This window comes from Aythya ferina, assembly GCF_964211825.1.
Source record: "Aythya ferina genome assembly, chromosome: 35".
NCBI classification, from domain to species: Eukaryota; Metazoa; Chordata; class Aves; order Anseriformes; family Anatidae; genus Aythya; species Aythya ferina.
Genome location: NC_140332.1, coordinates 423652 through 436203, shown reverse-complemented (window position 1 = coordinate 436203; position 12552 = coordinate 423652). Strand labels below are relative to the sequence as shown.

The following is a 12552-nucleotide window of genomic DNA, read 5'->3' as shown; positions in this document are numbered from 1 at the left end:
GTCCCCAGTGTCCCCCATTGTCCCCATCCACCCCCATTGACCCTCAGTGTCCCCAACCGTCCCCAGTGCCCCCCACTGTCCCCATCCACCCCCAACTGTCCCCAACCATCCCCATTGACCCCCAGTGTCCCCACCCATCTCCAGTGCCCCCCACTGCTCCCACCCATCTCCAACCACCCCCATTGTCCCCCACTGTCCCCGACCATCCCCATTGTCCCCCACTGTCCCCAACCCCCCCACTCTTCAGGAACAACCCCCCCAGCTCACAACCCCCCTTTATTGACCTCTACACCACATCCTCGGTGGTACAAGGACTGGGGTCACCGGGGGGGTCCCCGTCCCGCAGCACCCACGCCAGGCGCCCCCCAAGGGAACGGGCGCGCCCCCGACCCAACAGCACGTAGAGGAGGGGGTTGAGGGCGCCGTTGAGGTGGGCGAAGGCGATGGCCAACGGTTGGGCGCCCAAGGCCCGCTTGTAGGGCGCCGCGCCGGGCGCGTAGAGCGCCAGGGCCAGCAGGACGGCGTGGTAGGGCAACCAGCAGCCCACGAAGCAGCCCACCAAGGCCACCATGGTGGTCACCGGCCTCGTGGCGGGGTGGCCGCGGGCCAGCAGCCACCCGTAGAAGCCCGCCATGGCCACCACGGGGCCGAGGAAGCCGGCGAAGAGGCGGAGGGCGGCCAGGCCGAGCTCGGCGCTGCGGCCAAGTGTGGCGTAGTCTAGGCCGCACGTGGTCTTCTCGGAGAAGGGGTCGCGGCGCAGGGTGCGGAGGAGGAAGGAGGGGAGGCTGAGGAGGAAGGCCAGCACCCACAGCGCCCCGCTGAGCCTCCGCGCCCTCCGGGGAGTCCGGTGCCACCAGCGCGTGGCCACGGCGCAGCGGTCGGCGCTGATGGCCGTCAAGAGCAAGACGCTGGCGAACATGTTGAGGATGGTGAGGGAGGGCAGGAGCTTGCAGGAGAAGCCCCCCAAGGGCCAGTGGTGGTCCTGGGCCAGCGGGAGGGCCAGGAAGGGCAAGGCCAAGCAGGAGAGGAGGTCGGCCACCGCCAGGTTGAGGAACCAGACGCCGTTGACCGTGCGCCGGAGGGTGACGCCGCTCACCCAGATGACGGCGACATTCCCCGGGACCCCCAGGAGAAAAGCCAAAGCGTCCAGCCCCAAAGCTGCCCCGATGGCCGGGGGCAGCCCCGGGGCCTCCTCGAAAGCCGGGGCGGTGAAGTTGAGCTCGAGGTCGGCGTAGTCGGTGCCGAGGTCCCACGAAGGCGTCATCCTCCGCTCGGGTCCCCGCCGGGGTCACCCCAGGTGGAGTTTGGGGGGCCTCGGAGACGTCTCCACCGCTGCCACCGCGACGAGGACCTTTCTGACCACAGGTCAGGATCCGTCCCCTCCGGAACGAGAAGTTTGAGCAACCTCCGGGCAGTGGGATGGGACCTTTGCGTCATCTGGCCCCGAAAAATTGCCCCAGCAGCAAAAATCCTCCCAAAAAGGAGAACTGCAGGAGCAGGTCTTGCTCAACACTGTATAGGAGCCAGAACACCCCCCCCCCCCCAATTTTATTTTTCTTTCCTTTTTTTTTTTTTTAATTTGAATTTTTAAGATTTTGGGTGCCTACTTACCCCCCCAAGGACGCTCCCGGAGCTCACAACACCACCGACGTTCCCAGCAGGATCCCAAAAGCTGTGTCCCTCCCCACCACACCCATACGTGCCCTGAGTCATCCAGGGGTGGAGGAGCTCTGATGGGGTGGAGGAGCCCCAGGGCTGCATCGCCCTCCCCGGGGGGGGAAACCCCAACGAGCAGCTCAAGGAGAAATCCCTGGAGAACCCCAAAGAGCAGCTCAAGGGGCAACCCCAAGGGGCAATCCCCAGGATCAACCCCCAAGGGGCAACCCCTGGAGAATCCCAAGAACCCCAAAAAGCAGCTCAAGGAACAACCCCATGGAGAACCCCAAATCGCAGCTCAAGAAGCAACCCCAAGGAGAACCCCAAGGTGAACCCCAAAAAGCAGTTCAAGGAGCAACCCCAAGCAGAACCCCAAGAACCAGCTCAAGGAGCAAGCCCAAGGGGCAACCCCTGGAGAATCCCAAAAACCCCAAAAAGCAGCTGAAGGAGCAACCCCAAGGAGCAACCCCAAGGGGAAACCCCTGGAGAATCCCAAGAAACCCAAAAAGCAGCTCAAGGAGCAACCCCAAGGAGAACCCCAAGGAGAACCCCAAGGATCAACCCCCAGAGAATCCCAGGAACCCCAAAAAGCAGCTCAAAGAACAACCCATGGACAACCCCTTGAAGAAGAACCCCAAGAAGAACCCCAAAAAGCAACCCCAAGGAGAGCGACCCAAGGAACACCTCGAGGACACGCAACCCACAGCGGCTCGGCGATTTATTGGCGACGTCGGACGCGGCTACGGCGAAGGCACGGGGCTGAGGTGGCCGGGGCGAAGTGGGGGGTGACCCCCTTTTTGGTGGGGCACGCCGCGCCCCGGCGCTTTGGGGTGGATTTTGCCCAACGGGGGGAGGCTCAGCCTCACCTCAGAGCTCGCTGCCCCACGGGGACATGGGGCGGGGAGGGCTTCAGGTGGTTTTTATGGGGCCGGGAGTGGGGCGCAGGGTCCAGGCTCGGAGGAGGAGGCAGCTCCAGGAGGCTGGAGTGTGGTGGCCTCCGGAGAGCCTCCAAGGAGGTCCACGAGGCCAAGACGTCGGTTACTTTGACCCTCCAGCTTCCCCACCCTGGAAAAAAAAAGGATAGAGGACGACGAACGCATCCCCTCGTAGATTCGGGTCCCATCCAGACTCCCCCAAAAAAGAGAGGAGGAGAAGGCGGCGGCCTCAGGCAGGAGGTCAGACGTTGGTGCTGACGCTCTGGTCGTCCGCGGTGGACTTGGTCTTGACGCGGCTGTCGCCCAAGGTGCTGCCGGAGAGGTCCTCGCTCATCACGCCACGCAGCACGGCGCGCCAGGAGCGCTGGCACTTGTCCTTGAAGTCCTGGCCCATCACCACGTAGATGACGGGGTTGATGCAGCTGTTGATGTAGGCCACCCCGGTGGCCACCGGGTCCACGGCCACCGCGCTCTTGAACAAGGCGCTGTAGGACGGGGCGGAGGCCAGGATGAGCCCCACCACGTGGAAGGGCAGCCAGCAGGCGAAGAAGCTGACGATGACCACCAGGACGAGCCTGGTGGCCTTCTTGGAGCGGGTGAAGCGCTTGCTGTGGACACGGGCCAGCAGCAGCCCGTAGCAGACGGAGATGACCACGAAGGGCACGAGGAAGCCGAAGATGAAGCGGGAGACGGCGATGAGGAGCTCGGTGAGGCGCTGGTGCCGCCCGACCGCGGCGTATTCCAAGACGCACGTCGTCTTGTCGGAGATGGGGTCCCGCCGTGCATTGCGGAAGATGAAGGAGGGGAGGGTGAGGAGGAAGGCCAACACCCACGCGGCCACGCAAGCCCCCCGGGCCACCGCCAGGGTCCGGTGGTTTTGGCACCAGACCGGCCGCATCACCAGGGCGCAGCGGTCGGCGCTGATGGCCATCAGGAGCAAGACGCTGGCGAACATGTTGAGGATGGTGAGGGAGGGCAGGAGCTTGCAGGCGAAGCCCCCCAAGGGCCAGTGGTGGTCCTGGGCCAGCGGGAGGGCCAGGAAGGGCAAGGCCAAGCAGCAGAGGAGGTCGGCCACCGCCAGGTTGAGGAACCAGACGCCGTTGACCGTGCGCCGCAGCTCGAAGCCGCTCACCCAGATGACGGCGGCGTTGCCCAGCACGCCCAGGAGGAAGATGATGGTGTAGAGCGCCAGGACGGCGCGGTGGCTGGCGGGGACCTCGTAGTCGCCGAAATCTTCGAAGTTGTAGTCCTCCATGCCGGAGTAGTTGGAGTAGTTGTAGCTCTGGAAGTCCATCGTGCACCTAGGAGCAAACCCCGTTAGCGGGGCGAGAGGGGAGGTGGCGGTGGGACGAGGATTTCGCCCTCGGGGTCAACCCCGTAGGACGCGTCCCCGCCACGAGCAGGGCGCGGGGACACCTCGTGGTGGCCCTCGATATCGAAAGGGGCTCGTGGAGAAGGCTGCACTGGTCAAGGGGTTAGGTTTTAGGCTGAAAAAGGAGAGGTTTGGGTCGGATGGGGAGCGCGATCTGGTGGAGGATCGTGGAAGGGGCTGGGCGATCTCCGAAGGTTGCGTCCAACCCAACCCAACCCAACCCCAACCCTACCCAACCCCTCATCTTCACGCCCTCCTCCAACCAAGGGACCTCTCCACCCATGCGGGGAGGACCCAGGAGCTGCCCTTCCCCTTCCAACCCTATGGAAATGCCCTTCCCCTTCCCCTTCCAACCCTACAAAGATGCTCTTCCAACCCTACAGAGACACCCTTCCCCTTCCAATCCTATGGAGCTGCCCTTCCCCATCCAACCCTACAAAAAATGTCCTCCTCAACCCAACCCTACAGAGACGCCCTTCCAACCCTACAAAGATGCTCTTCCAACCCTATAGAGCTGCCTTTCCAACCCTACAAAGATGCTCTTCCCCTTCCAATCCTATGGAGCTGCCCTTCCCAACCCAACCCTACAGAGATCTCCTCCCCAGTCCAACCCTACAGAGATGCCCTTCCCCACCCAACCCTACAAAGATGCCCTTCCAACCCTATGGAGCTGCCCTTCCCCCTCCAACCCTATGGAAATGTCCTCCTCAACCCAACCCTACAGAGACGCCCTTCCCCTTCCAATCCTACAAAGATGCCCTTCCAACCCTACAGAACTGCCCTTCCCCACCCAACCCTACAGAGATGTCCTCCTCGATCCAACCCTACAGAGACGTCCTTCCCCACCCAACCCTACAGAGATGTTCTCCTCAACCCAACCCTATAGAAATACCCTTCCCCTTCCAATCCTATAGAGCTTCTCCTCCCCCTTCCAACCCTATGGAGCTGCCCTTCCCCACCCAACCCTACAGAGACGTTCTCCTCAATCCAACCCTACAGAGATGCCCTTCCCCACCCAACCCTACGGAGACGCCCTTCCCCTTCCAACCCTACAGAGCCGCCTTTCTCCGTCTGACCCTACAGAGCCACTCTTCCACGGGGCCAGCGGCCCCCCAAGGAGCCGGCGTTGCACAAGAGCCTCCTCCCGCTCGCCATCCACCTCCGCCCTCGCCGTCACCAAGGAACTCGCGATTTCCCCACTTCCTTGGCGAGCCCTTCTCCTTCCTCCTGCCTTATGCAAGCGGCTGGGTGAGGAAACACCGGGGCACCTTCCCCGGGGGGGGGGGGATAACGGGGTGGGGAGGGTTTTGGGATCTCGGAGCCGGGGATGGGACCCCAGGGCGAGGAGGAGGGCGCGATGTGGAAGAGGAGATCATGGGGAAGAGTTGGGTTGAGCACAACGCAACCACGGATTGGGTGCTTATAGGGGATTGGGTGCCTATATGGGATTTGGTGCCCATAGGGGATTGGGTGCCTATAGGGGATTGGGTGCTTATATGGGATTGGGTGCCCATAGGGAGGGGATTTGGACCCCATGGAGATGAATTTTGGTGCCTCCGAGCATCGCAACGCGACCAAGGGGCTCCACCGGGAGCCCCCCGGCACGCACGGAGGGGGTCGGAGCCCACCCAGGGGGAAACCTCGGAGCCCACCGGGGTCGGGGTGGGGATTTTGGGGGCTCACCTGGTCCCCGCGGGCTGCGGCCGCTCTCCCGGCGCTGAGGACGAAGGATGGGGGCCGCGGGGCAGCGCGGTTTTATGCCGGCGGTGAAGAGGAAGCGGTGGCGGGGCCGCCGGGGCTGGGTGGGGTGGCGACCCGAAATGGGAGGAAATGGGGGTGGTGAAACCCCAAATTCTGTGGTTTTTTAATTTTTTTTAATTTTTTTTACTTATGGGAATTCCAAGGTGGTGCCCTGAGCATCCTGGTCCCGTCCGCGTCCCATCGCCGGGGGGCACTGCGCCCAGCCGCTGCCCTCCCCGAGCAGCCCCCCAGACCCCAATTCTCCTCCTTTCACCCCAAAATCTCATCCAGAGCCCTAGCCCTCCTCATCTCACCCCATCCCAAGCCCCAAATCTCCTAGTTTCACCCCCAAATTCCCTCGAGGGTTCCAAAATCTCATTTCACCCACCCCAAGCCTCCCTTTGGGGCCCCCAAATCTTTTAATTTCACCCCCAAATCTCCACCCGAGACCCCAAATCTTCTCAGTTCACCCCCAAATCCACCCCCAGAGCCCCAAAACCTTCTCATTTCACCCCAAATCTACTCCCAGGATTCCAAATCTTCTCATTTCACCCCCAAATGCCCCCCCCCAGGCCCTCCAATCTTCTCATTTCAGCCCCAAATCTCCCCAGGACCCCAAAATCTTCTAATTTCACCCCAAATCTTCTCATTTCACCCCAAAATCTTCTCATTTCACCCCAAAATCTTCTCATTTCACCCCAAAATCTTCTCATTTCACCCCAAAATCTTCTCATTTCACCCCAAAATCTTCTCATTTCACCCCAAAATCTTCTCATTTCACCCCAAAATCTTCTCATTTCACCCCAAAATCTTCTCATTTCACCCCAAAATCTTCTCATTTCACCCCAAAATCTTCTCATTTCACCCCAAAATCTTCTCATTTCTCCTCCTCCTCGATGGACACGGACCCCCCCACAGGGTCCAGGACCCCCCTAATTTCATTGTGGGGGGGGGGACCCAGCACCAGGGACCAGGCGCAGCGGCTTTTTTGAGATTTATTTTACAAATACCCCCCCCCCCAAAAAAAAACACCAAAATGGGGCAATTTTTCGGGGGGGGGGGGGGGGGGGGGAACGTCACCTGCTCCCCCCCCCATCTCCATGGCCTTGAAGTGGGGGGGGGGGCGGGAGCAGGGACCTCAAAAGGAACACGAGGACCCTAAAACCAGGCACCAGATTTTGGGGAGCCCCCCCCCAAAAAAGAAAATATTGGGGGGGGGACAACATTTAGGGGAGCCCCCCCCCCCCCAAATAAAAATTTTGTTGTGGGGGGGACACGACGGGAAACAGGAGCTGCGGCGGCGACCTCAGGGCTGTGTGGGGGGAGGCAAAAATTTTAATGTGGGACAGACAGACAGAGAGACAGCCATACAGCAAGCCCCCCCCCGGCAAAAAATAAAGCCAGAAGACCCCCCCCCCAAAGAAAAAGAAAGAGGCGGCATGCAGGAGGACGGCCGGGGGGGCGGTCAGCTGGCGGCGGGGGGGGGCGAGCGCTTACGGAAACGCACCCGCTGGAAGTCGGTGATCTCCACCGTGCCGGGGGGGGGGCCCTCGGGGTCCTGCTGTAGAGTTTCTGTAAGGGGGGGGGGATAAAAAAAATAAAAATTAAAAAAATTAAATAAATAGGGGGTGGTTAGAGCCCCCCCGTTAAATTTTGGGAGGTGGCGTTGTGGTGTTTGCGTCCCCCCCCCCCCCCCCCCAAAATATTATCGTTGTTCCCACCTTGTGTCGGGTGCTGGGGGGCGTCCTGGGGGGGCGCTGGAAGCCCCCCGGGGGGGGCCAGCTGCTCCGTGGGGCTCAGCCCTAAATGTGAAGGGGGGGGGGCACAAATTAGGGGGTTCCCCCCCCCCCCAAAAAAAAAAAAAATCCCACAAATCAGCGTGTGCTGAAGAAGGGGGGGGCGGGGACACACGCATTTAATTTGTGACCCCCCCGCCTCAAATTTTACCTGCAGGTTGTGCCGGGGGGGGGGCCGCGGGGGGGGCACCCCTCAGGCCGCCGGGGGGGGGGGAGGCCAGGTCCATCTCCTCGCCCCAGTCGCGGACGGGTCGGGGGCTTTCGGGGGGGAACAGGGGGCTGAGGGGGGGGCAGCCCCCCCCCGCCAAGCCTGGGGGGGGCGGGTTGGGGGCGGACGCACTGAGGAGGGGGGGGGCGGCCTCGGCGGGGGAGGGGGGGCTGCTGCCTTCGTCGTCTTCCTCCTCTTCCTCCTCTTCCTCATCGTCCTCTTCCTCCTCGCTGACGTCCTCCCACTCGTCCTCGTCCTCGTCTTCCTCGGGGCCGGGGGGGGGCTGCGGGGGGGTCCCACCGGGAGCTGCTTCAAGCTGGGGGGGGGACAGAGAGGAAAGGGGGGGGGCCCAAAAAATTGGGGTTTGAAAAACAAGGGGAGGCTTCGGGGGGAGGTCAAAAAAGGGGGCAGCTGGGGGGGTGTCTCAAAAAATGGGGGAAGCTTTTTTTTTTGGGGGGGGAGCCTAAAAGGGGAGAGCTTTTGGGGGGGGGCCCTAAAAGGGGAGAGCTTTGGGGGGGCCCTAAAAAGGGGCAGCTTTTGGGGGGGCCCTAAAAAGGGGAGAGCTTTGGGGGGCCCTAAGAAGGGGCAGCTTTTGGGGGGGGTCCCCAAAAGGGGAGAGCTTTTGGGGGGGGCCCTAAAAAGGGGCAGCTTTGGGGGGGTCCCCAAAAGGGGAGAGCTTTTGGGGGGGGCCCTAAAAAGGGGCAGCTTTGGGGGGGTTTTGGGGGGGTCCCCAAAAGGGGAGAGCTTTTGGGGGGGGCCCTAAAAAGCGGCAGCTTTTGGGGGGGGGTCCCCAAAAGGGGGCAGCTTTGGGGGGATTTTGGGGGGGTCCCCAAAAAGGGGAGAGCTTTGAGGGGGGGTCTCTAAAAGGGGGGGGAGCTTTGGGGGTAGATGTGTGGCCCCCCCCCCCCAAAAAAAACAGGGCCAGATTTATCAGGGAGAGGGGGAGCACACCAACCAGGGGCATCTTTCTACGGGGGGGAGACCCCCATAAAATGGGGGGGGGCTTTTTTTTTTTGGGGGGGGGGTCTCAGCCTCACCTCCTGCGCCCCCTTCCCATCAGCGCCGCCGGGCTGCGCTGCCGGCTCCTTCTCCTCCTCCCAGCGGTCGTCGTGCATGCTGGGGGGGGGGGGGGGGCAAAATTTGGGGGTGGGGGGGCGATATCAGAGCCCCTGGGGGGCAGAAATTTGAGGGGGGGGCAATAAAAAGGGGGGGGGAACCCCCCCAAGCTCACCTGTAGGGTTTGGTGCCGGGGTTGCGCCCGTGGCTCTGCCGCTTCCTGCGCGGCGCGGGCAGGAACTCGCCGAAAGTGGGGGGCTTGGGGGGGCGCTTTTGGGGTTCTGGGGGGGGGCGAGCCTCGCTTAGAGCCCCCCCCTTTAAGAAAAAAGGGGGGGGCACCCCAAAAATCTAAGTAAATCGAGGTGATATCGCACCGTGCTCGGCGTCGGGCGCGTCGCTGAACCTGCAGGGGGGGGAGAAATTGGGGCGAGGGGTAAAATAGGGGGGGTGGGGGGTAAATTGGGGGGATTTAGGGGGATTTTGGGGTCGGGGGGGGCCGGGGGGGGGCACCCACATGCCGTCGGTCTTGTCGGCGTCCCACTCGCGGCGCCACTGCCCGGTGGGCTGGCGGTGGCGGGCGAGGCGCTGGCGGTCGATCTCGTCGCGCTCCTGCTTCCAGCGGGCGTACTCGGCGCGCTCGCGGCCGGTCATGGTGGGGGCGGCGCGGCGACGACCCTAAAACCAGACCAAAAAAAGCTCAAAAAACCCAAATCTGACTTTTTTCTGTCCTGTAAAGCCTCGTGGGGGACTCACGCGCTGTTCCAAGCCGGCCCGGACCCCCTCGAAGTCGGTGCCCCCCCAGTTGCGGCCGTGCCGGCGGCTGCCCCCGTGGCGCTCGTCCTGAGCGGGGCCGCGGCGCCGGGGGTCGTCCAGGAAGCTGCGCACGGGGTTGCGGTCCTGCAGCCCGTCCTGGGGGGGGGGAAATAAGGGGGCTATCGCGACAGGAAGGGGCTGTGTCGCGATAGAGGGGGGCATATCGCGACTGGAGGGGAGTTGTTGTAAAGGGAGGGGGCTGTATCGCGAACAAGGGGGGTCTTGTTGCGATGGGAGTGGGATTATTGTGACAGGAGGGGGCAGTGTCGTGATAGAAGGGGCATATCGCGACTGGAGGGAGCTGTACTGTGATAGAGGGGGGCCGTATCATGACAGGAGGGGACTTATTGCAAAGGCAGGGGGCCGTATCACGAACAAGGGGGGCCCTGTCGCGACAGGAGTAGGTTTATCACGATGGGAGTGGGCCATGTCGTGATAGAGGGGTCCATATCATGACGGGAAATGCCATATCACAAAGGGAGAGGGCTGTATTGCGATGGGAGGGAGCTGTATCGCGACCAAGAGGGGTCCTGTCGCGACAGGAGTAGGTTTATCACGATGGGAGGGGACCATGTCGTGATAGAGGGAGGTCCTGTCACAACCCGAAGGGCCTTGTCATGACCATGGGGGGCCCCATCGTGACCGGAAAAGCCCTATCGCGACAGGAGGGGGCCCTATCGCGACGGGGACCCCCCCTCACCCGCTGGTTGCGCTCATACTCGGCGATTTTCTCCATCTCCTCGTTCATTCTCTCGATGTTTTGCCGCCGCCGCTCCTCCCATTCCTTAAAAGAGGGGGGGGGGAAGAATTTAGTGGGGGGGGGTCCCAAACCCTTTAAGCCCCCACCCCAAAAAACCCCTCAAACCCACCTGGGATTTGCGGTCGGGGCCGGCGTCGCCCCCCGACCCCCCAAGAGCCCCCCCCCCGCCCCGGCCCCCCGAGCGCCGCCCGCGGGCACCGCGCTCCCTCGGGGCCGGGGGGGGCTCCCCCCGGGGGGGGCGGCCGGAGGGGCGGGGGGCAGCGCCGCGGGGGGTCTGGGGGCGGCGGGGGGCTTCCGCTCGGTCCGGCCGGGCTTCTCCTAGGGGGGGGGAAAAAGGTTGAGGGGGAGACAGTGCCCCAAAATGCCCCCCCGTACCCCAAAAGTGTCCCCCCCCCAAATAAAAGAGCCTTCCATGTTGTCTGGCCCCATAAATGACCCCCAAAAGCCCCCCAAAACCGCCCCCAAAACCCCCCCCCCAAAAAATAGGACCCCCCCAAACCCCCACTCACCCCAAGACCCCCCCCAAATCCCCCCAGGACTCCCACAGACCCCACAGACCCCCCCAAAATCTTCCATATTCCCCCCCAAACCCCCTCAGAACCCCCAACCCCCCCCCCCACTCTCCATAATCCCCCCCAAAAAACTCTCAGCCCCCTCCCCCCCCCAAAAAATCTTCCATATTCCCCCCCAAACCCCTCAGGACCACCCCAAACCTCTCAGGACCCCCCCCCAAAGCCCCCAAACCCTCCATATTCTCCTCAAAACCCCCCCAAATCCCTCCAGGACCCCCCCGGACCCCCCCCCTCACCCCAAGCCCCCCCTCCTTGCGCCTCTCGGGCTCGGGGGGTCGCCGGTGCCGCGGCGCCGTCACCGCCACCCCCTCCTGCTCCGCTCGCCTCCGGTCCTCCTCAATCTCCTGGGGTGGGGGGGGCAAAAAAAGGGTGGGGGGGGTCCATCAGCAGCCCCCCCACCCCCAAAATAAAGCACCCCCAAGCCGTGAAGCCCCTAAAAGGCTTTATAGGGGCGCCAAGGACGCGTTAATAAGGCTTAATCCCGGATTAAGCGGCCTCGCGGCGTTAATCCGGTGGGATTAAAGGGCTGGGGGGGGGTTGGAGAGTGGGGGGGGGATTTGGGGGGGGGTCTCGGGTTTTTGGGGGGGGGTCTGGACCTGGTAGCGTCGGATGAGGGCCTCGTTCTTCTTGCGCAGGGCCTCGATGCGCTTGTCCAGCTCCGCGTCCTTCTCCTCCTTCGACCTCAGGTCCAGCGCCGCCGCCTGGGGGGGGGGCAAAAAAAAAAAAAATCCCCCAAAATTAATTAAAAAAAGGGATAAATGGGGACGGAGCCCCCCCCCCCGGGCCTAGGGAATCCTCCTCCCAGGTTGCAAGGCCTGATCCAGAGCCCCCCCTGCACAGGCTGGAGCCCCCCCAGATCCTAAATGGACCCCCCCCAGACCCCAAAGCTGAGCCCCAGAACCCCCCCAGAGCCAAAAGGGGCCCCCCCAGAGCCAAAAGGGCCCCCCCCAGAGCCAAAAGCTGAGCCCCAGAGGCCCCCCAGACCCAAATGGAGCCCCCCAAGCTCCTTCTGGACCCCCCCAGACCCCAAAGGCCTCCCCCCCAGACCCCAAAAACCCTCCCAGCCCCCTTCTGGACCCCCCAGGCCCTAAAACCGAACCCCAAAACCCCCCCGGCCTCTCCCGGACCCCCCCAGGCCCTTTCTGGACCCCCCCTACACCCCAAAGCCCCCCCAGACCCCCCCAGACCCCCCCTAGACCCCAAAGACCCCCCCCCCGGCCCCTTCTGGACCCCCCCAGGCCCCTTCTGGACCCCCCCAGGCCCCTTTGGACCCCCCCAGGCCCCCTCTGCCCCCCCCCAGACCCCAAAACCCAGCCCCAGGCCCCCTCCAGGCCCCCCCCAGGCCCCCCCAGGCCCCGAGGCCCAGCCCAGAGCCCCCCCAGGCCCCCTCTGGCCCCCCCCCAGACCCCAAAACCCAACCCCAGCCCCCCCCCAGCCCCTTTGGACCCCCCCCAGGCCTGTCCCAGACCCCCCCAGGACCCCTCGGGACCCCCCCGCCCCCCCCCTCACCATGGCGGGGCCGCCCCGGGCCCCCCCCGCCCGCAGCGCAACCGCCGGGCGTCCGCTGAAGGCTCCGCCTCGTCCCGCCTTCGGAGCGGCTTCCGCTTCCGGTCACGTGTTAGGGGCGGGTGGATGCGTGTTAAA

The 12552-nt window shown here is 63.6% G+C and overlaps 2 protein-coding genes across 2 annotated transcripts; both read right to left on the bottom strand.

The window, feature by feature from the left end:
• Window positions 1-270: 270 nt before the first annotated feature.
• On the bottom strand, window positions 271-1574 carry LOC311425863 (C5a anaphylatoxin chemotactic receptor 1-like). Its single transcript, XM_084501892.1, has one exon. It carries the CDS (start codon window positions 1262-1264, stop codon window positions 287-289), a length of 978 nt encoding a protein of 325 aa, XP_084358018.1. The 5' UTR covers window positions 1265-1574; the 3' UTR covers window positions 271-286.
• A 783-nt stretch (window positions 1575-2357) lies between these two features.
• Window positions 2358-12510, bottom strand: CCDC9 (coiled-coil domain containing 9). Its single transcript, XM_084501893.1, is given in 15 exon segments — window positions 2358-3892; window positions 7211-7275; window positions 7425-7505; window positions 7651-8023; window positions 8745-8823; window positions 8939-9044; window positions 9138-9166; window positions 9278-9438; window positions 9517-9672; window positions 10277-10360; window positions 10446-10628; window positions 10631-10654; window positions 11145-11252; window positions 11505-11609; window positions 12418-12510. Coding segments are annotated over 15 exon segments (2931 nt in total). The 5' UTR covers window positions 12421-12510; the 3' UTR covers window positions 2358-2518.
• Window positions 12511-12552: the final 42 nt, after the last annotated feature.